At 44.9% G+C, this 26,644-nt stretch overlaps 1 protein-coding gene across 2 annotated transcripts; it reads right to left on the bottom strand.

The window, feature by feature from the left end:
• Positions 1-1,976: 1,976 nt before the first annotated feature.
• TAL2 (TAL bHLH transcription factor 2) lies at positions 1,977-26,266 on the bottom strand. Of its 2 annotated transcripts, none has more exons than XM_062617422.1 (2): positions 25,058-26,266; positions 1,977-4,988 (listed from the first exon to the last, which is right to left on the bottom strand). In XM_062617422.1, exon 2 carries the CDS (start codon positions 4,976-4,978, stop codon positions 4,628-4,630), a length of 351 nt encoding a protein of 116 aa, XP_062473406.1. In that variant the 5' UTR covers positions 4,979-4,988; positions 25,058-26,266; the 3' UTR covers positions 1,977-4,627. The 2 variants fall into 2 exon arrangements, with proteins under 2 accessions (XP_062473406.1, XP_062473405.1); XM_062617421.1 differs by lacking the exon at positions 25,058-26,266 and adding an exon at positions 13,338-13,732.
• Between the last annotated feature and the right edge of the window lie 378 nt (positions 26,267-26,644).

Raw genomic sequence — 26,644 nt, 5'->3', positions numbered from 1 at the left:
GGCACAGTGTGTTCATATCAGCCAAGATCAAAATCCACTGAATCTCATGCCAAAACCCTGATTGCAGACCTGCCCTTCCTTTAATCACAAGCTGGCCATCACTAGGGTTCATGCCCAAGGCTACAGTGTCCTTGCAAGACAGAGCTGCAACATATTTCTTTCCTTACCCAACACAAATATCCAACTTCAGTTACACTCTCTGACCACAAAGGAGATGATACTGAGAAAGAGGACATGATGACCAGCAGTCTGCACAGCAGGCTTTTTTCTGGTGATGCATGGGTTACTTTTAAGGACAGTATACATTGCACATCTCCTGGCATCAGTTTTGTTAGGCTGTGATAGCTGAAGAGTGGTGCGTGACTCCTAGCACCCAGTCTCTGATGAAAGTAATCCTCATCTGACCTGGAATGCGGGGGTATATTCTTCTATTGATCCTGTTGGAAATTCCAAGTAAACGGAATATCTCACTGGGATTTCTGCATCACAAAGATACCTCACATCCTCTGTGCTGGTTAGGAGTACTATGGGTTGGAGGGAGCCATGACTCTTTTAACTTCACATCGTGCCTTTTTGTATCAGGAGATGCCAAAGATGCTTCTAGAAGATACAACCTTAGCTCATCTTCCTTGTGATACTAACAGCCCTATCATCACAAAAAAAAAAAAAAAAAGAAAAAGAAAAAGAAAAAGAAAAAGAAAAGGAGATAAAGTGCTGTTGACACAACTCTGTTTAACACTACTAGTTACAATTAGTTACTCAGTAGGGGCCTTAAGACTATGGACATTTTTTGTGATTTATACTAAGATTTTGCCACTGCTGCAACACATGTGAGATTTTTTCCAGCCAGCATCAAATGACTTGGTACATCTCCACGCCACAGACCCCATTATCTCACAGCACAGCACCATGTTAACATTGCTATACCATGCCCACTTCCAGAGGAGGCATTCGCACACAATCCTGAGCATACAAACTAATTCAGCATTGCCTGCTGTAAGCAGAGGGTCCTTTATAAGGTGGCATTATCTTACTTAGTATAAATACATATTTTGAACTTCACATCTGATTTCATTACATTTATGTATAACCTCTTGAGATGATACCTTTCTCAGGTACATATTGTTCAGAAATCCGTCTCTTGGTGTCTCATAGAGCAGAGTCAGGGCTGTGAGACAACCAATTAAGCATGAAAATGAAATTGGCCCTGTGTCCCAGAGATTATCCCATCTTTTCCTCACAACTTTTGCATCTGTTATCCTAGTACTTCCCCTCCCAGCCTCGTATTCAACTGGAGATTAGGTTTTTCCCATCAGATGTTAGCCAGAAAGTGCAGCTTTACATCCTGAACTCCCCTCAACTTTGGATGAGTTTTTGTATCTGAACCTGCACTCCAGTCTGAATCTGTAGGTTGTGCCTATCTGAACATCCCCAGACAATGATAGACTCAGATCAGAGACCAAATTAAATTTTCAGGGTTACTTCTGCTTTTTAAAATGGAGTTGGTTAAAATCTTTTGAATGGTGAATATTTGGAAGACAAACCCAACAGTATTGCACAATGAAATTGTATTTGTCTTTTTCAATAGATGGTCAAAGTCTCCTAAGACTGTAGACTGAAATACAATATAACTAAAAAGTTTAAGGAATAGTAGTAAACAAATAATTCCTGTTATACTTCAGCATCTGATAATATTGCTTCTAACATCAAGACTACTGTGTAAGTGCTGGACAGTAGAATGATCCTCTACTGGAAATTACATTGTAATGTTTTTGGTATCCTTTACCAAGTGGTATGCAAACATAAAATCAGATTTTAGAGAGGTTTAAAAAGACAAATATTAGTTGCTTAAATAATTTATTTGAAATATATTAGATGTTAAATAACAACATATGACACAAAATGTGATCAGTTACACAGTTGTAAGAAATCCACAAAATCCACAAAATATGAATAAGAAACTTGACCAAAAAAAAAAAAGTCTTTGGTAGATCTAGTGAAATACATGCTGGACATGAAAGTAGAGAACTCCTAAACTGAAAGAACAAAGAAAGCACTGGTATGAACAATAGCAATAACAAGAAGGAAAACTTTTCAGGATAGAAAATATAGCAAGCATGTAACATTACAAAATTCTCAGGTGTTCTTTCCCCTTTCCTGGACAATAACTCTGCTCACAAGATGTTTTAGCTTGCCTTGGTGACCTGTATTTCCTAAGACAGCAAGTAACTGATAGACCAAACAGCACCACACCACACCAATAAGTGCTCTGATTTACTTGGACTAATTTATCCTGCTGTAACACGCAGCCAGTCAACAGAAAGGTAGGAGGAGGACTTGGCTCATTACCTTTGAGGAGCTGTGCAGACTCCATTCATCAACATTAAAGTGAGCAGAGGTGGAGAGAAAGCAGTACAGATTTGATGATCTATGCAAAAGACTCTTTAGTGTGTTTCCACTCAGCTGCTCTCCAGTGCAGTCCTCAGCCCTGACAGCTCACAAAGGCAGGGATAAGCAAACTCAAGATGAGCAGCATTCAGAAACAAAATGAAATCACTATGAACCCTTTCAGTCTTTTTTCTTTTCTTTGGTCAGAATCAGTCCACTGGCATGCCTGTACCTTACAGCACCAGACCTGGATGGGGTGAGCTGTGCTCCTGACAGACCTCAGTCTTTGCCAGTGAACAGGACAGTCCAATACACACCTAGCAGAAGTCAGTCCTGGCTTCTTTGGTGCAACTGGTGGTGGTGGTGTTTTAAAAGGCAGCTCAGCTGTGGGTGCCAAATCCCCTCATGCAGAAGGGCTGTGCATGTTATATGCATAAACCCTGTCTCTGCTTCCTGAAGGCAGCTCATTGTCTCATGAATAAACAGAAACAGTGCAGGAGCATGCCAAGGCACACGTGAGCTCCATTTCTTCGCCAGTGGTGAACAGTTGTCTTTTCTAACATTGACAGGTATGTTGGTCCACGTGGAAATCAAAAGGACTTGTGTCAGTGGGAGAAGGATCTGAGCAGGAAGCAGGTCTGCTTAAACCTGGTGTCATTTTTCTGTTGCTCTAGGAAGCTTTATAACTTGATTGAGCAGTCCAGGCCTTTGCTGGCACAGGTTATAATTCAGTTAAGAAATTAAATTGATATGTGGGCAAAACCCCACAATAGTAACCTTCACAAAACCCCTTTTCATCCTACTTATCATCTAAAAACCTACAGCATGGTGGTGGTTGTTCCCTACAGGGGGCTGACCCACTGAATCAGGTGGAAGACCCTTACACCTATTTCTTTGTCCTTGCTCCACCAGCCCAGTTGTGATAGTGCCCAGATGGAGGAATCTCAACTACAGCAGGTGGAAGCAGGCAGTTTAAAGGCAGTCAGGTGGGTATGTGGGCAGCATGCCCCTAGTCTTGTCCATGGTCTTGGTACCCCACCTAGGGCAGACATTAAACCAACTTCATGCAGCCCAGCATCATAGCACCAGGGGTCTTACAGATGACAGCAAGGATGCGTGCAGTTTGGTTCTGCCTCCCATGGCAGAAAAAGCAGGGCTGGTTCAAGAACTTGATGCCCAAGACCCATGGCACACAGCCTTGTGCCAAACGGCCACCACAGTGCACCAGTGGTGCATTCCCAGCACCTTCTGAGAGGCCCAGACATGCTCCTGCTGCCTCTGCACCCTGTCAATGGAAGGGACACTGCTCACTGGCTTTTTCATGAAGGTTTTCACAGTGCATCATTGAGGCCTTTCTCCTGCAATCTCCTTCCCAGAGCAGGATCTCCCCCATTGCTACAGCTTTTGAAGAACAAAGACATTTAGCCATCAAACTGTTTGATGGGCTTTTAAGGCAGCTGGAGTGTAGCTGATCAGCTTCCTTCACATGTACAATGTCACTGATACGGAGGAGGTTTACTCTGCCTGTTGAGCCCACTGAAACTCATCTATGACTATGTTGTCTTTTATTTAAAACAGAAATTCCATTTTTGCTTTTAATTCTGCTTTTAATTTAGTTTAATAGCATGTTGCTCTGGCACTAGGGATCATTCCAGTCTGATGGAGAAAGATGTAGCCAAGTTCAAGGGCTAGGACTTCTATTTTAAAAAACGAAAACTCAAGTTGGAAGTAAGATTCACAGGCTCAAGAGTGAATGCAGTTATCCCCTGGAATCACTGGTGGAGGACTGTGGCAATTATCACACCTCTCAAAATTTTTCACTACCTAAGCCTGTGTCTCTGCTGGACACATTTTGCGCTGCAGTTGTAATTCTTGAGCTTATTAGCGCTTTCTTGAAATAGCATGGCAGAATAGAATAATCTCTTTCTCTCCCAGAAACACTGGATGAATTTCTATGGTCTGATTTATGGATCTGATCAGGGCACAAGGCCCTTCTCTCTTGGTCTCTGCTCTGACAGCAGTGAGTCCTTCCAAGTTGACAGGGGCTGCAAGTTCTCTGTCTGGTCTTACAGGTTGTTGGCTGACCAAGGATTTCCTTTCCTATGAAGTAAAAATGTATGCCAAATAAATCAGTAATAAATATAAATAAATAATCACAATCCATAGAGGAGCAACCCACAAATTCTGCAAAAAAGGGGGACTATCAGACTAATACAAAGACTGCACATCTCATTTTCTGCTAGGGAGATGATGTCTCTGACCAGCATCCTATGATATTGCTGCTCATGGCAGGAGAGGAGACACAGTTTTCGATCAGTGTCAGCTCCTCCATGTTTTGCAAGCGTGGAGCTTGCTGGAAGAAGCCCAGGATGCTGCCCCGTGCTGGCACTGCTGTCTGCTGCAGGCCTGGCTCTCCCAGAACTTTGACAAGGAAGTTGATGTATTTCATAGCTAACCGGAGTGTCTCATTCTTGCTCAGTTTTTTGTCTGGTGGGTGGGTGGGAATGAGCTTCCTCAGCTTGGCAAAGGCGCTGTTGACATTTTGCTGCCTCCATCGCTCCCTGGTGTTGGTGAAGATCTTCCTTGTCATCCTTAACGTCCTGCAAAGCAAAGGAGATGGTGAGTGAATGCTAGATAAGCCTGGCTTTCACACAGGCTGCTGCTCTGGGCCAGCAGTGAGCACAAAGTGGTGGTGCTAGACATTTCTAATTTTTGCCCTCTGTGGCTGATGCCCTTGTCCTACATATCCTGCACAGATTCACCATAATTCTTAAAGTCATGTCCCCATTCACCGCCATGATCATAATCATGGGAGCTGCAAATGGACACCAGAGTCTAGTATGGACTTCACAAAGGAGTAAATGGAATTTTATTTTCTCACACAACCATTTAATGCTGCTTCTCCAGATTCTTGAGAATTCCTCCATAGAAGAATTCCCAATCCGAATGCATTAATCATCCTACAAGCTGCATGAGGGACACCCGGAAGGTGGAAGGGAAGGCAGGCAGGCTCAGCGCAGAACACATCCATGCTTTCCCAAGCCCCAGCTCACACCTTCTTGGGGTCTGCTCCCAGCTGGCCCTAGCTTGGTGACTCCTGACTGGTTCTAATCTAGGTGGACATTCATCATGGGCCTTCTGTGAGCAGACAGCCAACACTACAGTCACTTGTGATTATAGTTACCTCAGAAGACTTCTCCAGGGAAGCAACAGTCTGGTTCCCTGCCCAGCCCACACTGACTGCTCACTGCTGGTGGCAGAGACACTAGAGTCTGATCCTTTCAGGCTTCTGTTTTATCCCCTGGGAGCTGCCAAGACTAAGCCACAAGTGCCATGAGTGCAAGCTGAAGAGGGAAAGTGTGATTCCTACAAAACTTGCAGGCATACCAGCCAAAATGCCTACAGAGGGGTTACCTGCCCTTCCTGCGTGGAGCAGCAGGAGATGTGCAGCAAAATGAACCCAGTACCCAGAGCAGACCTGGCAACACAAGGGCACTGTGCAATGGGTGCAAACTGTAAAAGCCATTTACCATAAAGGTTATCAAAAGTGCTTGGGGTTGCTGTAACCCTACTTCTACCACCATTGAAAAGTCTTCTCTTTTCTTCCACAGCCCTGCAGGAGACACTCACTTCTCCATTTCTGAAGCTGCTTTTTATGCCAATGGCACAGAGACAGTTGGGGTATGGAAAAAGTAGCTGCAGCCAAGAGACTAAAGGACAAATGTTCCCCCTTAACCTTTTATGCATGTGAAAACGTCAGCTTTTTATATTCATTAGCAAACCCATCCTTACAGCAATCCCACCGGGGACTGAGGAGCAGGGGAGATAGCACTCTTTACCCTCAGAAAGAGGAAACTTTGGGTGACAGCACAGATGTGATCCCATGTCCATGTTAAGCAGCCTCATACCGTGCAGGGCACTCAGGGTTCACCAAAATACATGTTAATAGTCTGGGTGAATAAAGAAATTGCACTGTGACTCAGAGGTTAATTGGGGTGCTGTTGTAGGGAGACAAAACATGCATGGCAGGCAGAGAATTTCTCTCCCAAGTCCTTCAAGACCCAGTCCAGCACTGATTACAAATCACCAGGGAAACAGTTACAGTGTCATAAATTATATCAGAGCCATATCCGGAGACCTGGGCAGCTAGTACAGATGCACCCATGTGTACTATATATGGCTACACTCATGCTGCCCATACTTTGCAGGCTCTGCTTGGCTGTAGACCTTACAGAGCTACCACATTTCTATTTTGATAGAAGTCTGAAATCACTGTCATGCTCAATTGTCTACTCTGCCTTCAGGGGTTGAGAAAATTCTCCTATCAAAATGCCCTGCTTCGTGAGTGGCACATTTAAAAGACAAATACTCATATTTCAGGCTGCTGAGAGTTTTTAATGTTTTTTGTAGACTTACATTAAGCCCCATTGCTTGATCTAAATGGGGATTATATTTTTATTATTTTTCTTTTTTTTAAATTATTCTCCTACTCCATGTATTCCTTTTGATTTTTGTTACGGGAACAAATCTACTTGATGCTTTGCACCTGCCTAGAACAGCTAGCATGTACCTTTTTGACAGCTATATCAGTGATACGGATTTTAAACACTGTCTTCCAGTGCTCCTCTGTACTGTGGCATGTTCACTCCTGAAGGTAGAACTTTTACTTGTATAGTTCTGTTCTTCCAAGCAGCTGCTTGGGTCCATGTGAAATTCAGAGTGCCATCTGCTTCTCTCTCTCTCTTCTGTTTTTGGTGTTTTGTTTCTTCTTTTAAGACAAATTTATCCAAGTGCAAAGGCAGATTTATAATATAAAGAAAGTTATTTGGGCTTCCCTGTTTCTTCTAATGGGTCAGGTGGATTGTATTTTGCCAGGCTTTTCAGTCTCTGTGCTATAATTCTGTTATTTGGGCCCAAGTTGCTGCGTACCTCTTCATACCTCAGTTACAAATACCAACGGAGGGTCTGCTTCTTCTTTTTTTCCTCCTGCAGGCAGTGCCCGGCACAGCGGGTTAGCATCCAGCCCTGGTGCTGTGAACATGTCATCTTGACCTGTCAGCAGTATTACTGGTGGAAAAATAACCCCAGCCTAGTCTTTGACATCACAATTTCTTTGTCTCTCTTCTCCTGCCTTTGGAAAGGACAATATTGCATTTGTGATCATGAGCCTTGTCAGCAAACATATGTCTTTGTGAGACCAGCTCATGATTTACACTTCAAAAATGTGTGTTTGTATTTCTGACATTCATTCAAGCTCAGTAAACAACAGCTCCTTCCCTCTCAACATGCCCCCCACCCCCCCACCCCTTGCCCTGACAGCTCTACAGAGAGCTTCATTTCAGGTGTAATCTGCCTCTGTACATCTCTCCAATTTACATTTTTCTCTCCTTTCCCCCTTTACTGCTGCAGGTTTCCTGTTGTTGTGCTCAGTTTCAGCTAGAAACATAAGAGAAAAGCAAGCCTTCTCCAATCCTGCGGTAATTGCAATGTTTCAGCACAGCTTCTTTTCTCATACAGTCACCTGCACATCCCTTGAGTTTTTTGTGAACACAACGCCTTCCAGTTAAAACGCAGTCAGTTTATTGACAAGGGATCTAATTTCCATTCCCTTTGTCTCATTCCCTTCGTCTCATTCCCTTCCTCCTCTTCCCGCCTTCTCTCCAACCGTCCCCACCAGGCTTGGCTTTCATTGTGATATTACTTGCAGCTTCAGGTCTTTGCTGATGTTGCACATCAGAGCAATGTATTCTTTAGCTTTCTCTGGTGCTCTGTATAAAATACATATTGTCTACTGGCTGCATGCAGCTTATATCCCACTGGTCTATCTTAAATTTGTGCAGAAATCACGTGTTTGTACTTATCATGGACTGACAAATTGCGTTAACCCGCAAGCCTGGATTCTCTGCTTTCTGGTCATCTTTCTTACCACAGGTTAACAGCCCCACATTTAGTTGACAATAAAGAAACCCAGGAAGACAGCAGCTTAAATTCAAGAGGATTAATTCTGCTCTCAGGAATGTGAACCTGGAAGATTACGCCATTTTCACTGGAAGAATTACTCTGCAGGGCAAAATTGACAGGATTTAACACAGATCAAGGAGACACCATGTCCAGAAGTACTAGGTAAGTGCAGTTTCATGAGCTAAGATCCACACCTGCAGTGTGTAAAGAGAATTGTGCAAACAAATAATCCAGCCCAGCAGCAAATCTGCTCCAACAGCCAGAAAGAGAAAAAACAAACCACCACCACCCATCAGTTAAGTGAAGCTCTTTCCACCCCCCTGCCTACCCATTTGAAATATATAAGAATAGAGGAGAGAAAAATACTGCATGTGATTAATGCAGCCACAAGGGTCACCAGACAAAAGACTAAACGATGGAAAACATGAAGATCTCTCCCTGAGTAGCAGCAATTCTCACAGCCTCTCTATGCGAAAGCCATTCAGGCAATTCGGGCAGCAGCAGCAGAGCAGCTTCGGCACAAAACACCATCTTTGCTAGGGCATTCCCCAGAAAACAGCCCCTGAGCCAGCAGTTAATGTCTGAGGGCTGGTAAGGGACTCTCCAGGAGCCCAGCACTCAATCATAATTAGCAGGCTGCTATTAACTAAAGATCTTGGATGAGAAAGTGCCTCCCTCAAGTTATACCTTTGACCTCGGTGAAGTTAAATCCATGTTGAAACTGGCCACTGGAGACCTACTTCTGCAAATCTTAATCAGACGTCAGATGCCTGCTGCTAGCAAGAATTGGAGTGCTTCTAGTAAACGTGCAGTGCCACACTGCCACTCCACAGGGGAAACACAGTGGCTGCTAAAATTGGTTATTTAACACATTGCACTGGATTTTGTGCAGTCCCCTCAAGCCCTTAAGTAAATGGCAACAGAAGAGCAGATGGTGTCTGTTTCCATATCAGGCAGGTGCTTGTGAGCCTGATCTACCACGGGGAGTAAAGATTCCCCAGCTATCAATCCTCGCTGCTGTGCTTTGTTCACATCAGCGTGATCTGGAGGAGAAAGAGGACGCTCACTGTTTCCCTCTTCAGTTTCATGGGAGCATGGGACTCAGCTCCATGCAGAGGGGGTGACTGAGCATCAATGTCACAATGCGTTTCACTGCCTATCCATAACATGTGACTTTTCCCCCACCACCTAGGAGAAATAAGCTGAAACTCTTTGCAGCTGAACCATGCTTTGATTGATGCGCAGTTGTTTGGGTTGCGAGGACTTCCTTTGGGCTGGAAAGAGAGTTAAGGGGAGAGGAGGCAATGTATCCCAACTTGACAGGTTACAAGAGGGGCAGTGCACTTCTAGGTCCAGGCTCTTCCCTCCCAGGCTTCCTAAGCCCCCTCTCTCCATCACTGCCTCCCTGTATCTCAGCACTATAGCCCTCCCAAGTGTCTCCCACCTGAAATCCCATGGGTGTACTGATGTACAAGGAAAAAGCACAATGCAGTGAGCTGAACAAACCAGGGAATTTAACTTCCGTCCTCATTTCTGGTATTCCTTTGCCTCAGGCAAATTCCTTTCCTTTGTGGCACCTCAGTATTCCTTCTGCCTGTAATTAGTTTGTTTCAGCTGCAAGGTTTGTGGAAAGTATGTCTGCGTGTCTGTGTATGTCTGTATGTGTGTGTGTGCGTGCCTGTGTCTGTGTGTTTGGTAGATGCTGTTTGTGTAAGGAAAGAGAAGAGCCTCTCAGCTCTCACGGGACAATTCCTAACAACAGCAGTGAACTTCATTTCATTTCAAATAAGATGTGGGAAGAGGAGCTACTTCGGGAGTAAACGAGGGCTCCTTCACTGCCTCATGCCTCTGTTGGGAGTGTTACCTGACAATCAAACCACAGTACAAAGCATAGCAGAGCAGCAAAAGTGCTATAAAACTCAGTCAGCACTGACACAGCGATTTTTCAGAGTCTCTAAATCTGGGGCGAAATGCACATAGTGAAATCTCTGCTTCTGGGAGCCCTCCTGTCTAAGGGCAGCATTTACAGAAACTCACAGCCATGCTGTACTCTTGTTGAACCTTCAGAAAAAGGAAACCGCTAGTCTGCAAAAGCAGCTGTGCAAAGGTCTCTGGCCAAAGTCAGCCTTCATGTTTGGGGATACTAGTCTATAAGTGATCACAGTTCCAAAAGGCAAATCTTTCACCCAACCCAGTGTTGCCCCTGAGTTGCTTAGCTTTGTAATCCAGTTGCCTTCCTAGAGGGTGCAGATCTTCTCCGTACTGGGGGAGAGAGCTTGCTGCTTCCTGAGAAATCAGCCTAGCCTGCATACTTCTTAACCCAGACACCCTGATCATATCCTGTAAGGCTGCCTTGGGAAAGGTAGGTTCTGTAAAGCGATGGGCTGGCACCCAAAGAAGGCATTTGGGAGAGCACAAAACGTGTGCTTAAGAACTCACCAATACTGATGGAAATGTTTACTCAAAGAATGGTTTACTCTGCGCATGGGACTGGTTTTGTTTGTTGGTTGGTTTCCCTGTGGCTCCTCTCTTGTCAATGCTTTTTATGTTCCTTTGCAATAAAGTCAAATTATACCGCAGTTCCTTGCAAAACAAAGAACCCATCCATGGGCTACAATAACTTTTGCTAAATGGATGCCTAGTGTATTAGCAATGGACATGGCTGCTTGCAAAGCTGAGAAAAGAACATTCTGCCGGAGGTTTAGCCTTTATTCACTAAACTTGCACTTGTGCTATTTTCTGTTCAAGGGGATCTGAGAGCCTTCCTTGGAAAAGTGCTTCACTGTCCTCCTGGTGCCTTCTCCAGTAAGGCTATCTTGTATCGAAGTCTCAACTACAGTTCCAGTGGGTTTCCTTTAAGAACATTCTCTGCCAAATTAACTGCCCAAATACTTCACACAGACACTATCCCTGTGCTTCAGGTTAACACAGAGAAGAATATCAGCTTGGTGATCTTCAGGGAGGTCTTCAGAGAGCCTCTTTTTTTCACACCCTGTGTGCAAACCCCTGTTCTATACAGGTATTCACCCCCACCTTGTTACAGCACTCATTCCTGCATGCTCCTCTCTGCACTTGCCACTGTGAGGCAGTAAATTAGCTGTTGATAGCAGAAAAACGTCCATTTGCCTTGACTCCCTTGCCTTGCCTGCTTATGTAGGAAAACTCACATCCTGCTTACAGGAGCTGTTAGGGGCAGCGAAAGGAAAATCCAGTGGTGTAAGGGACATTGCATCAGGGGGGAAGATACATCTTGTATTATGTTTAGATATGACCCCCAGACAACATTTGCTTTTGCATTTTATCCAGGCCTGCTCTGAGTCTGATAGCAAATCTCTCTGACTGCAGCCAAAGCAAGGCTAAAGGTCTGACAGCATCCAGATAGTGGCATGCAGTGCCTTGTTTTCCTATCGAACACAAGTTAAAACCAGTCTACTGACCCCCATGCCATCACCCTAGGAACTAACCGGGTCTGCTGTGCCTAAGACTAGAAGTCACCATAAACACAGAGAAAAAAAAACACCACAGCAAATTGTAACATCCAAAAGTGTGATACAAATCACTGCACAGCAGGGACCACAATCCTGTTTTCGCCTAAATATCATGCTGCTCACCTCCATGGGACTACACCTGATAGGAATATCAGAAAGATCATTTGTGCCTCGACCACATTCTCATGGGCGTCTGCATTAGGTCGTCAAGCCTTCCACCCAGCATGTTGGCTCTATCAGCATTTAATTTCTTGCTCATATCACAGCTACTAATGATTTATGTAAACAGGCAATAAAATCAAGCTGCATTCATTTTAGTTACTTTTTGTGAAATGATACAGAAATGCATGGTGGGAAAAGGTTTTAAAAATCAAATATCATCCTATACCGTTATATGGAAATCATGAATGCTAGAGACGCCTGTTTCAGAAAAAATGCTTGTTTTATTAACTTTCTCAGGCAAATACAGCTTTATGTAAAAGACTACCCTTGGAAATATAAACCTGTTCTAGACTGACAGTTTCAAAAGGTGGGATTTTTTTTACAAATCTGAGGGTTATTAATATTTGCCAGCAGAAATGAAATAAAATTGCTGGGCTTTTCCTCCTAAGTGAACTGTTGAACTGAGCAAAATTCAAGCATCTATGTATTTGACATACACATCAGCTGTAAAACAACCAATGAAGTAATGGGAATGTTTTTAAACTTGTGAGGATTGGAATTTAAACCTATTTCTTTACATCTTTACCTGTTGATACTGTCATAAGATGTTGACACTGTCATAAGATTTCTACACAGTCTAGTGCACAAGCATACAGTAAAGTCTAATGAACGCATGACCATCTATGGTTTTGTGAATGATTTATTCTGATTATCAAACACTACTGGACAATTCTGTTAAGTTTTGGTTCTAAACTCAGAAAGTCTATGGTGCTTTATGTAACCATTCTGCACCAGTGCAATAACTCAAATTTAGAGCACTTTGCAGTGGTGTGAGTTTGCCTTGTGTGTAATTACATAGTTATGATGTAAAAAAATCTAGGATAGTAGTAACAGAGATTTAAAATCACATTAGTTTGCTCCACATCTAAGCATCAACATTTCTTTCTGAAGTAGTAAAACCAACTAATCATTTCTCTCAGCATCATGTCCAATTCACTGAGTCTCTGTGTGGATGCTAAGAATTTGACAGGTCCAGGAACAAAAATAGACTACAGGTTTACTTTGCTTGATTAAACACAGTCACCTGTAGTGGCAGTTTCTGTAACTATTCTGTTTGTAAGATCAGGTGCCTTACTCTTAACTTTTTGATGACAAGACCTAGGGCTACCATGATAAGAGATAAAAAATCAGTGGATGGTAAAAGGCTACTGCAGAAATTCCTTCCTTTAAGGATATTCCCTGCCCCGAGAGGAAACTTTGGCATTCCTAAGAAAGTTGCAAGATAAGCCCAAATGGGGGGAGGCAACACTGTAAAGAGAAGAGTCCATTGTCACTCACTTTTCTGGTCACAGGTGCTTGTGCTTCTTCAGATCTGGTCAGCAGGCAAACAGACAGCAAGATCGGACACTTCTCGTTTTGCTTTCCTGATGGTTCTAGCAGAGCCTGGCCGCAGAGCCTGCTCTCGCTGGAGTCAGCCTAGCACGGGTCCTGGCTGCCTCATTTATAGAGTAGCAGGTCCTTTGTCTGGCGCGTGTCACCACTAGTCCTGGCAATCCAGGGAGCTTGTTTTGCATCTCCCAGGAGATTCTCTCTATCCTGCCTTTTCTCTTCTCACCCTCTGCTGTTCCTGGGGCTGGTAGTTCTTACTACCCTTAGAGCAGCTCCGGATAGGTCAGGGAACTGTGCAGGGAAGGATGGAAACTGCTCATGGTAAGTATGTAATTTTTCTCTCTTTTTTTTTTGGTGGTTTGGTTTTAGTTTTTTTGTGTTTTTTTTTTCTTGGGGGGGGGGGGGGCTTTAAAAAAAAAATAAATAAAACTTAGCTCTAAGCTTGTAAATGTTTCCAGAGACAAAGATGCAGTGCTGTTTTAAAAGCCAATTTCAACGTGACTCAGTACTGAGGTAGAGAGTGGTTGTATTTATCATATTCCTAAGCAAGGGATTCCCTCTCTGCTCTGATAGCAAGTGCGGTGAGGCTGTGGGGGTGACCATGTGCAGGCAAATCAATCCTGCCTTCATGTTTTGGTGAAAGCTGCTTTTCACTTAGGGACACAGCTAGCACCTTCTGCAACATGGGCAGCTAAAGCTGCTGCATGCTCAGCCCTGCCCCAGGCCCCACGCTGGCCGTCTGCCTGAATCTGCAGAGTTACAGCAGGAGGCTGCAGGTATGTATTTGCATGTCAGCTAGCTTGCCATCCACTTCGGGGCCCATGCTCTCTGCTTGTCCAGAGAGGTGGGAGATGCCCCATCCCTGGAAATACTCAAGGCTGGATGAGGCTCTGAACAACCTGATCCAGTTGAAGATGTTCCTGTTCATTTCAGGGATGTTGGACTGGATGACCTTTGGTAGTCCCTTCCAACCCAAAGTATTCTATGTGTCTATGAAAAATTGGCCCAGGCACAAGCCAACGAAGCAATGTAGCCTTGCTACAGACATACAAAGCCTTGAGACCCATGTGACCTCACCTGCATCTCCATCTGCTTCTCTGTTAGGTGGTGGGAGTTTACTTTGGGTGGAGATGAGTAAATAGGGGGAACAAGAGCAAGATACCTAGTTAGGCACTGGGAGCAACGGGATACTACAGGGGAAAAAGGAATGGGGAAGGAGAAACACCAGTTAATCATTCAGCTACAGTCATGGGGCAGGAAAACACCTGCATCCAGAATAGACAAGGGAGCTTTAAGCACACTCCATTTCTTTCCTCAACCAAGCCTAAAGACAGCTCAGCTCACCCTGACCACCTCACCCAAACTACAAGCTGGCTAGGTAGGGCTCACCTACTGGGTTTTTAAAAGCACTGTGAATGTTTCAGTTAATGTGATTGCCTGTATAATTATTAACAACACAGCAGTGGAATGATGTGGTTGCTCTCTGGAGACAATGACCCGAGATCCCTGCTGGGGCAAGTCATTCCCCGCAGAGCTCGACTGAAGGTTCAGCCCTTTCACACGGTAAATTAACAGCGGCACTACAGCCTGAAAGCTGTGTCAACCGCTTCATTTAGCACAAGTGTTATGTTAACTAAAGGCCCTATTCCAGAGGGGCCTTTGGCCTCACAGAAGCCTAATTTCCATGTAATTTACATTGGAAAGTTGCAGAGAGCCCCTCCTCTCTGTTACTTCCTCCAACCCATTATTTACCCAAAATCTGCCCTGAGAATCTCCAACCAGCATACAGCAGTAGAGAAGGGGGCTTGCCAGCTCAGGAAAGGGAGAGAGCTCTTTAGCCCTAACTGCTTGGATACTTCATTGCCGAAGGCTCTCAAAACCTGGCCGGATGAAGCGTTATAAAATATACAGCCAGAAAAGTCTCTGTCCTTGCAGGCATTTGGGATGGGATTGGCTGCTATTCATTCTCACTCCCTTATCCATGCAAGAGTGCATGCAGGATTCTGCTCCTGTTGCTGTCAGATACATGCCCCCTCCAGCAGCAGGCTTATTGTGAAAAACCTGCCTCACTAGGAAAACATAAGGAGAAAAAGGGACATCCTAGCCCCATCCCATGTACTTCAGAAAAGCCAGCACCACATCTGTGATGTGATCTGAGATGGCACAGGGATGCTGACTTCTACACCAACTTTAACGGTCTTTTCCACCCTATCAGTTTACTCTTGAAGGGGTCACACATGAGAGTCCATTTCACTGTTTTTTTATAAAGCTTCCTATTACTTGGCATCAATGAACCACATGAGTCTCCAGCTTTCTCTCCGTGCTTGTCAGTGACATGGCAGTAGAGGGAATACATCTCTGGGATTGCTTTACCCTAAAGTAATCCATAGTTGCCAGGATAGCATAGCTTAGCCAGGGGCAAGAAGAGGGGAACAAGACCAGTGAAAGCAATATTGCACCCTGGGCATGTTCTTCCCTACAAAAATTTCTGCTAGGATCTATCCTGGCAGTTCCTTGGGGCCTGGGGTAATTCTTCACCTGCAACAGGTCTGGTTTTAGTAGCTACCCCATTGTCAGTTCCATGAAAAGTTAAGGAGAAACAGTATGTTTTGTAATTCTCAGACTCCAGACTGCAGTTGATATTAGCATGTTTGCCTGTGTCATGGACACATTTTTACTCCTCAGATACTTCTCTCAGAAAGTAGAGTCCCAGTTGCCCTTACAGCACTGAGGAGAGGAGGATGGGGAACACTGTATGTGTAAATGGGGTAACTGGGGACATAGAGCTATTGTGTCTGAGATGCAGAAAGCACTGATTTATTGCAGCGGTGCTGGCTGCCCCTTGCCGAAATACAAAGCTATTCTGCCAGGGAGGTACACATTCTTCCCAGCAGAGACATTCCTTGGCAAGTCTGATGACACAAAAGCCAGGAGAGAAAAGAAAATGTGGTCTTGGCCTTCTCATGGATAAGAGCTGAGGCTGAAGAGAACAGGTAGAGATCCCATCCAGAGAAAACACCCTTTCCCCATTTCTGCTATCGTGCCCAGCACATTCTCCCCTCAGAGTCTGTGCTGAGCTCACATTTAATGCAATCTCTTTCTGAAAAGCCACAGTTCAGTCAGCTCACTGTCTTGCCTCATCACCACAGATACCAGTAACAGTCTGGCCTGGATGAAGCAGCAGACTGCCTGCACTGCCAGTCATTTATGTAGCAGCATTTCCGTGTGGCTCTACAAAGCGATAGATGAGAATTGGCCCCTTTAAAGAAGTTAGGAACATGTGGGTGATTGCGAAGTGTGAACATCTCAAAAACAGGTTTCTTACGTGCATTTTGAAACTCACACCAGCATCTACATTCCGGGCCCTGAAACATCCTAGGGAGTAACCCTTTTTTTTCTTCCTAAAGGGCAGAAAGAAACCCTTTTTCTTCCTAAAAGGAAGAAAAGCTGTTCCTGGCATATGTGACTGTGCGGTATGCAAGCAGGAACAAAAGGCTTTATCCTGCTGCTACACAGCTTCCAGGGCCAACAGAAGCCTCTCCAAGACAGAGTAGTGGTTAGATGGATTAAAAACATGTTTGCGTTTCACACTGGGACAGACCTCAAACCCTGTCTTTCTCCAACAAAACTCTTACTGCAGATGTTCAGGAAATCAAAGAGGATCATGCCTAAATATGGGTAAAGATTTCAGCGAAGATGGGTCTGGGTTCACATTATTTTTTCCCTTTGTGGTGTGACCTCTTTAAGTCTGATGAAAACAGCACACACAAAATGATGGACAGAAAAAGGACAGCAAGAAGCTGCAAACACTGCCACATGATCGCTGTGAGCTCAGAGCCATGCTCTACAGATGAGAACAATAAGAAGCAATTATACACATCTGGGTTCCTGCGCTTTAAAATCAAAATTTAGATCAATAGGTTTTGAATACAGCGAGATGGAGGAAGCTGCTTGAGGTTCAGAGCAGCAGCTGCATGCAGACTGCTGAAGTATTAAACTTCCATCATCTGAAGCTTTTTGTAATGTTTTGAATCTCTTATTAGTGTTAACAAAACACTCACATCAGGGGGTGCATTAAATTCTGGCCACACTTTTAGGCTTAATTCCAGAAGCCAAAAATCTTCTCCTTTTTAATGCTGAAAGTTGCTGATAGCCTTGAAGAAAATGTTCAGCCACAAAAGAAAGAGACTGAAAACCTAATGTTTTTCTAAACCTTCCACTGGGAGCAAGAGAGAAGAGATAAGCAGGTCATTTTCCCGTCGACACAGGTGTTCCTTCGGAAAGTCACCTAAATAGAGAGAAATCACCTAAAATAGAGAAAAATAAAGCAGTCGTACCAGAGAATCAGCCACTGCCATTTTCACTGTCACATAATGCTGAGCTCAGATAGGTGGCATGCAGCTATAACGCTACCACATATTCATCACTCCAAGCAGGGATTCAAAAAACCATGTAATTGAATATAAGAAAACCTTCCTGGACAGGTTATAAGCTCTGAAGGGTCTTTGCCATAGATATGTTTGCACCTTCTACAATAAACTTTTAACTAATGTCAAAAAGTAGGGATGTGAAGATTTCATTTCAAGTATGACTTGAAGCAAAGCACTCAAGCTGCAGCCATCCCAGCCACGGCTATTGAATGGGATGGGAGTCTCCAGGCTTTCACACAGTCTGTGAGAACAGAAAGTTCTCTTTCTTCATGTTCACGTCTTCGAAACCACACGGCTTGCTGTTGTGGTGAGCTTGTACAAGGAAAAAGGGAATTTGCTCTGAATCTCCCTAATATCTTATCTTAGCACAGGATGCTGCTTGGCAATGGCTGAGGTTGAAATCTTTGAAGGAGAGGTCCCATATTTCGTGCTTGAGACTGCTCCCTTTGCAGGACCAGCAGCGCATGGGTGGGCAAAGGGAAACTTTAAGAAACCCATCCTCTCAGGAGTTCACGACGATTAGGCAGTCTGTTTCACATGGGAAACCTGGACCTGATCACTATTCTGATTGAATGGTAGTTTTCTTCCTTTGTTTCTAAAGTTTTGCAATCCTATTTTTGACCTATTATGAATGTATGCCCTTATTGCTGCCTTGATGATGGAGAGATGGTACAATTAATTTCAAATTTCATTTTCAATTGCTTTATTTCCATTGTTTTTAAATACATTTCTGTATTTCAGGTGCTCAGCTGGTGCCAACTGATATGCTTTCATCAGTCAATATAGAGATGGGGTAAGGTGCAGCATGCAGAAATCACACTATTACTCTTCCCTTTCACCTGTATTTCATCATATGACTGTGCTGTATGTCTCTTTACTTTCCACTGGCTTTACAAAAGCCAACAGCAGCCAGAGGAAGGAAGACTATTCTTTGAGGAAATTCATCCTATGTGTATATCTGACCACCTCCACTGTCAAAATTACTGTGCAAGGCCAGGCAGCAGCTCCTAAGAGCTTAGACCAGGGTGTCCATTCCCGACTTGACTATGACTATCACTCTTGCAGAGCTGGTGTCCCAGCCTCACAACACAGCACAGGGAAGCAGCCCCATTAACAACAGCAAAGTCTGTAGTGTAGGCATTTGCCTGTTTTCACCTGCACCGTGTCACCTGAGCCCAAGAGATGTCCTGTGATTAGCCTGACCCATCAAAGCAGAAGTGTATGCACCCTACATGTGGAATACTTTTAACAGCCCACGAGCAGCCCTTCAGACAGCTTTGCCTGTCCACTGTTAACGAGATATAAGAATCAGGACGTGTGTCCAACAGTGTGGAGAAAGACGGGGGAACAAATTCTCTTGATCATCTGTAAATACCAGAAACCCTGTGGAAAACCCTGTGTGGGGTGGAAAACTTCATCTCCAGTGTGTGGCTTCTGCCATAAGAGAGGCAGCCTCATCTTTGTCACAAACAAAAGGAATTGCTTTCAGCCAGGAGTATTATACAGCAAATGTAGGTCAGCTCAGCTTTCTGGGTGGCTTTCAGTGGCTGCACAAAGAATAAATAAGCTCTGCTTTAGTTGCAGCTGACCTCTCTTGCCTTCTTCAGCTTTCTACTCCAGTTTGTAAAAATACTGTCACTGTGCCTACCTGGATGAATGTGACAGCCTCGGAGATCAAGTGTCATAAGCCATGTTTTGAGTGCTGAGTAAGACGCTGTTGTGACTGCTCAACTTGTGTTTCAGGAAGACATAACCCTCTATGAAACCCAGAGCCAGAGGATTTGATTGCCTTGCATGCTCTAAAGCACAAGTGCAGGTATCAGGTGATACAGTGCCAGGCTGTGCAGACACAGCTTCAGAGGCCATTTCTGATAATCTGTCCCTTCATTCAGTTTGGTCACTGTGTTCACTGGCTAAGCCTGGACTGCTAACAGCACCTCTCAATCCAAACCCAGTTCGGGCTTTACATTGTCCATAAATGAACTTATATCACGAGTGCAAAGACAGGAAGCCATTTTGCTCTAGGGAGGTCAGAGATGCAGCAAAAGTAACATCCCAGGGTAAAGAACATCCCTCCAGGAATGCACCAGCACTGCCCTCCTCAACCCACTAGTGAGACACTGTTAATACACAGGCAGTGCCCACTCCTGACCTTTAATTTGCTGGTGTCTTCGGCTGCTTTACCAAGCAGGAACACCCATCTGCACAGAAACAAAGCCCTGCTCCTCATCCCAGCACCCTCTGCCCACCCCTTTCAGCAGTGCTGCCTTTTTGCAGTTTAAATGTTTCTTTTTAGAGTGCCTTTTATTTCCAGCTTGAAGAGCAGGCCAACAAGAGATGGTATAGGGATGCTGAAGTAGTAATTTACATAATCTGATTAACAGAAGATTATCCAATGGCTGCTGAACAGCCTTAGTGTGCTTGAGCTAAAAACCTTACTATTCATTGCTCTCACCACCCTGCAGGACGGCTGCACCTGCAGCACCAGTTAATTCTCTCCTGGGGACTTCAAGGAAGGAGAAAAGCGGGGGCATATTTTTATTATTATCTGGGAGAGGGTTGAAGCTTCATGTGTGCTGTCCCTAATTGATCTGTCTGCGTTAGTCTTCAGGAAGCTGAAATGAAAGCTGAGCCAGTAGGCATTATCAGGAACAGCCATCACCTTTGAAAAGGGCCAGCTTGTGGGGCTCCTCCCACATTCCCTGTGGGTAGTTCAGCAGGACCCATCCAGACCTGCCATAGAAGGGAGCTGAAGAGAAGGGTCCTGTGCATGCAAGAACCAAAACTGTAGTTTTCCCTTCTCTCACCAGTACCCTGCTCAGCTGGGAGCAAACCAGACCTAACACCATCAGAGAGCTTCACAGGTTGTAGCCCATATGTCCTTCCCCACGAGCAATGTAGTGACAGGGGGATGAGTATGCTCAGGGCTCCCAAAGCCTCACACCCAACATGTCGTCTTCTGTTGCCCACAAGCGCTATGGTTATCGAGGGACTTGGCTGCATTGGCAACTGTGGGAAGGGCAGCAGAGCCCACCAGGGCCACCCAGCTGCATGCTCAGGGGAGAAGGAGTAAGTCTGCAAAACAGCTGTCTCACAAGCACAGCCCAAGACCTCCCATCCAGCAGAGCACCTAACTCTGCCATAGCCACTCAGCAGGCAGGCTAAAGACAAAACTTAATGAAGAGAAGATGAATGCCATAGCTGCTTGGACATACTACAAACCTCAGCAGTGCTTAAGAGCATTGACTGGACTCAGTCAAGCTCTCCCAGTATGAGAGGCAGATGGATGAAGTTCAGGTCCTTGCAAGACAAGTTCAGCTGCTGGTTTTAACAGAACCAGGTCTGCACCCCAAATGTGCACTCACGCTGAAGGGGTGAAACTCCAAGCTAAGAAACGTGTTAACTGTGGAATGGAAAGTACTGGGGACAGTCTCCAGATTAGGAGAAATAGCAGGTAGCAGGAGATGAACTCTCCCACATGCATCCACATCAAAACCAGGGAAGGAGGAAGAGTTTGGACATTTTTCTATTGCACAGAGGGACATCTGTAAGGCTAGGCAACTATAACACAGTTTTGAGCCTTACAAGGAAATGAAAACTGGACTTCCTAGAAGAAAAGAGATACAGTAAAGCTTAATCCTTCAGTAGAAATGCTGCAATATAATCACCCAAGACTAATTGTGAGCCTTTGTTTCCAGAAGCAGACTCCATCCCCATAGCTAGCTCTGGAGATGCTGGTGTTGCTTTACATATTCACTTTTGCCTGCTGTATTTGTCTGGGGGGTCTCTGAAGACGTGCATGACAGCTGCCATTCACAGATACCACGTAAACAGATTTGCAGTGCAATGTGTCTTCCTTACACGTACCAACAGCAGCATGAATGAATAATGCTAAATAGTTATCTATTTAAATATGGAGGTAGCAGAATATCATGAAGCCATCCTGTATGTTTGTTTCTCCATTTTTTTCATCCTTTTCTGAAGCAAGAAAGGGAAAACACTTCTGACTTCCAGGTAAAAAGCACAAGGACAAAAGCTGGGAAGGATCCATCATATGAGACCTAGTGTGTGCTGACCGCACATGTACAGTCATCTCCATTGTGCGGTTTTGGGTTTGTTTTCCAAGGAGCTGCAACACAGGGAGTTGCTCTTTTGCTCTATGTTGAAGGGAAACCAGAGCTCACACCTCAGTGCTGCCTGGAAAAAATAACTCTTCCCAGCTGCTGGCTGACAGGATTTGTCTTGCATAATGTGCAAAGCTAGACAGCAATTACACCTCTGTGATGTAGCATGTCATGCAAGGTGCCCGGTCTACCACACAGTACATTGATATCTCCATGCTCCATGGTAGACATATCATCAAGATGTTTTTTATGCTCTGGTAGAATTCATATTCCTGGATTTAGCAGTTAACTCTAGTATCAATACAAAGGGATAAACTGCATCCTGGTGCACAAAAGCTCTCCTGCTTTGAGGAAGTTCATCTCTGCTGCTGAACTAATCCTTCGTACTGGCATCTGCCCAGATGTCAAGAAGAATGAGGAACTGACAGGAGCTCCACTAGCATTTCTATGTGAAACATGCTGTGGGAAACCTTCTTCCTACAAAGCCTTATTTCTCTGTACAACTGTGGCTTTGTAAGGCCCCCTTGCACCGAATGCTGAATCTAGGCCCTTGCCTCTTGAGCAGAAAAATATTCAAAAGGGGAAAAATAGAGTTAAGAGAACGTGCACATGTTGATGGATAAAATCAGGCTTCTTCTTCACTAGGTTTTGTCACCTAAGTACAGGCCTGTTCTGTATTTGGAATTAGAAGGCTAGGACATGGTGCAGATCATCTTGCATCTCATGGTGCCCCAGGAATGGAGGACATCACCACACATCACAGGCAGACAACAGTGGCATCTGTTTGCTCCACTGTGTGTTCCCAGACATGGACTTTTATCTATATTCCCCAGAGTTCAGCAGCCTGAACAATAAAACTTTCCCACAGCTGCTATTACTTTTTCCATGCTTCGATCCCAGAAAAGGCAGCAGAGCTATTTAGCTGCTATTCATACCCCAGGTACACAAACTTGAGCCACAGGAGGTACAGAAAACACATACACAACATGAACACAATGAGGAAATAGCCTTCTCCTGAGCAGTGGGCAAGTTTCTCACCATAAATCTTTAACCTACAAATAACAGCAGCTTCTCGCTGGCAGACAGCGCTATGCTGCGGAGCAAAAAGCATGTGGAGGAAACGCATTTAAATGTCAGGGTCTGGGTCCACTGACAACAGCTACAGGGAGGCACGCATTTGTACATTGTATCTACCACTAGAAGTTGGCTTAAATATAGACTGTTCTCAGAAAGTGAAACAAACCAGGGACTTCTTGCCCCTTTTCCCTTTCCCTGCCCCTTGTCCCTCCCAGCCATCTTGGGCTCCCTGCACAGCTGAACAACTGTTTCAAAACACAGGACAAGCTCAGCTCTGAAGCCTCTGCGTTATTTATGAGTTTGGAAATCAGAGCCGTTCGGTTCACTGCCAGTAAATGGCAATGATTGGAAGGAGGGAGGGGTAGGCTTGTGTGCAGCTCTTCATTCTCTATTCATTGTGAAAAGGGGATCACTCCAGCTAACTGGCCTTTGGAGATAAGGATTTCAGACAATCTGCATTAGCCTGATAAGCCAGGTTTGCATTTCATAAAGATCATTTGTTAAGAACCTCAGTAAAATAAAATACAGTGAGAAGGCTTATCAGCACAACTCATTTCCACTCACATCCCTCTGCCCACCGCTGCTGACAGTTTTTCTTCCCTATAAATAAAGCTCCCTGCTTGTGTCCCAGCTCTCTGGGATTGAGCATAGACCAAGGATGAGAGGCAGTGGGGGGATGGCTGGGGAGGAAAAGGAAGAATAGCCTGAAACCTCCCAGATGCAAGTGGTCACTGTTAGAGCCGTGGTCCTGATCTGCAGTATGTGTGAGGGTAGCAGTGCCCACCTGGTGGGTGCTTTGGATGCAGCTGGGCTGGCATCAGCAGCCTTCCTGCTTTGTACAAGGTACAGGGCAGGTCACGAAGGAGGATCTGGTATTTCCCTCTACTTCATGTTTTCCCCTTCCCTTACATACAGAAAAAGGTAGCCCCAAAGTTGCAAAGGACTCGCCAACCCCCAGCAGTTTTCTCTCTTTACAAACTGGCCTTAGCCAGGCATTCTGCTGTAAAACAGCCTTGCTGAATAATGGAGCACTATTAGAATGGGCCCCTGTGCTCTCCCTTTCCCAATTTTCTTCTCTGCAACATCAGCATTAGCAGGGAATATACCAGACCCAGGACTGTTCTGTTTGGACAGCACTGCCTTTCCAGGAGGGAGGTGCCCTTTTCTGCACAGACCCTGGGCATTATTCAGGTATCACACAGCAATTCAGATTTAATTCCCTGTCTACCTACCTTGGATCATGAGTTCCAAGGGATGGCAAACCACACCATACTAACTATTAACAACACAAGGTCTTCTTAATTTTGACAGCGAGCACAAAGTCCCTTAAAGCATGTCATCTGCTGTTTCCAGCTGCCATTGCTGAACACACTTTTATTAGGGTTTGTTGGCAGAAAGATCTTAGCAAGGCAGAAAGTACTCTGGTAGGTCTTAACATTTCTACCTTACCTTGTTAACATCATGGAGTAATGCAATGAAGTGGCTGTAAAAGACCAGTAATGGATGAGGCCAACAAATGTCTCAGCACATTGTCCCTTAGCAACATTTTGATCTCAGTAGGACAAAACAGGTACTTTTTCTGAACAACAATAAATGCATCGTAGAGGCATCATTAACCTGAGAAGTTCCTGCAGCAAGTAGCCTCAGGGTGCAAAAGGCACCAGCAGTGCAGGTAAGCCATCACAGGTGGTCCCCAAGCTTCTTCACTGGTGGCATTCCTACGTTCCCAGGTATGTTACATGTCTTAATTAGGTTCACAGAGCAAAACACCAATACCCAAGAACACCACAAAGTAACCTCCAACTCCCAGCTAAAAGACCTGCTGATATCCTTTTCCCTCTCTGTGCTAGGGCCACGAGTCACAGCAATGTGCCTTTTCTTCCCAAGTGCAGAGCAGGACACCGTGGCTGTAGACGTGTAGATGCTACAATATATGCTGATGCAGAAGGAGTCAGTCTCCACGGCTGAGAAGGTATGTACCAAGAAAAAAGCCTTATTTTCTTCCAAATATTGCGTGAGAACCCCCTGCATCCCTTACCTGGGGGATATGAGAGTATAGTCTGCACTGGTATGGCCCCTCCTTTGTGGGACAGAATGTGAGTTCAGATTGCAGGTGTGTGCTTGGTTTACTCCCTCTCCTGCTAAAGCCTGTCTGCTCTGGAACAAAAGCCTGCATGCCAGTATAACTATACAGTCATAATGGGTGTGCTTGGGAACACGATTGCTTGTTTCATGCAGTTACCTTTTCAATGCATAGACAATACCTTGGGTTTTCTGTGCATTTACTCTATGAATATGCCTGGAAAGGAACACGTAACAGTAAGTTAGCAAGGCATCCATGTGTATAGATAAACAGTTTTCCCACGGAGAAGGCACTGTATGTTTGGTCAGTCATGCAGGCACACCCCGAATCCCCCTATGCCACAAACGTATCTTGGCTTCCCAAAATAAAATAATCAGTTATAAAAAGCCGCCCTGGACTGGCTCCTGTCTTCACCAGCTGTCACCTATTTAATCTCCTCTCCCTTTCCATGTTTGTTCAGAAATATCTCTCTGTCAGTGCAGCTGGAAAGGTCGCTACTAATGGGTGGCCAAAGCCTGAATGCTGACAATGTGAGATGATTACAAGCGCCTGAAGAGCAAACATGCAGATTTTTCAACAGAAAGGTCTCCTGCTGCCCTGACAAGGTTCTGAGGTACCACTCAGGACAGTGGTGGCGATAAAAAAGGGCTAGTGTCAACTCGAGAGGGGAGGCCACAGAGTTCAACAGTAGCTCCTTGTGGAAGCTGCTAAACTCAAGAGTTTTGACTTTTCTAACAGGAGGTGATGGCATAAAAGGCACTGAAATTAGTTGCTTGACGTCAAGGAGGGTCACTTAGTTTATTTTCATTTTGAAGTGGTATGAACAGAAATGACTGAGCTGGTAGAAAGCAAAGAGACTGAAGCACCACAACTCCTCCACCACCCCTCCTTGGGCCAGCCAATGACTGTGATCTCTCTTCCCCTTATAGCGTGATACCTGCTGCTGTAGCAGCAACTAGAGGGAGCAGCTCCACATCCCCAGGTCCCCCCAGCCCACCATAGCCGGTGGGGAGCACAGCCATCTCCCCTAGTTGCCTCACTCACCAGCTGGGTCAGGAAGTGGTCTTCCACACACTGCAGGAACCTCCTGGATTTTTTCCAGTCTGCTTTGTTGTACTTCCAGCAGGCATCTGCTAGGTTGAACTCTCCCATGAGAACAAGGCCAAGCAATCAAAGACCTTCAAACAACTTCTTCCAGTTGTTTGAAGAACACTTCAGTCATAGCGTCATCCTGCTTGAGTGCTCTGTAATAGACTCCTGCCAGAATATGTGCTTGGTTGGCCTTCCCCCTCATCTTCACCACAAACATTCAGCCTTCTTGCTCACAACATTGATGACTGGGCAGTCGATTGAGTTCCCTGATGTACAACACAACCCCACCACCTCCTGTTCCTTGCCTCTCCCTTCTGAAGAGCCTGTAGCCATCCATTGCAGCACTCCAATCATGCAAATCATTCCACCACGTTTCTGTGATGGAAATTATGTCATGATTTCCCTGATGCACAATGGCTTCTAGCTCCTCCTGTTTGTTGCCCATGCTGC

Source organism: Pezoporus occidentalis, unplaced genomic scaffold (genome assembly GCF_034315485.1).
Source record: "Pezoporus occidentalis ecotype Australia unplaced genomic scaffold, CSIRO_AGI_Poc_V1 ctg196, whole genome shotgun sequence".
Classification (NCBI taxonomy): domain Eukaryota; kingdom Metazoa; phylum Chordata; class Aves; order Psittaciformes; family Psittacidae; genus Pezoporus; species Pezoporus occidentalis.
Note: the sequence above shows the minus strand (reverse complement) of the source record. Positions and strands in the feature narration are given on the sequence as shown.

Coding starts and splice junctions, on each gene's coding strand:
- TAL2 (XM_062617422.1), bottom strand. CDS start 4,978: ATGACAAGGAAGATCTTCACCAACACCAGGGAGCGATGGAGGCAGCAA.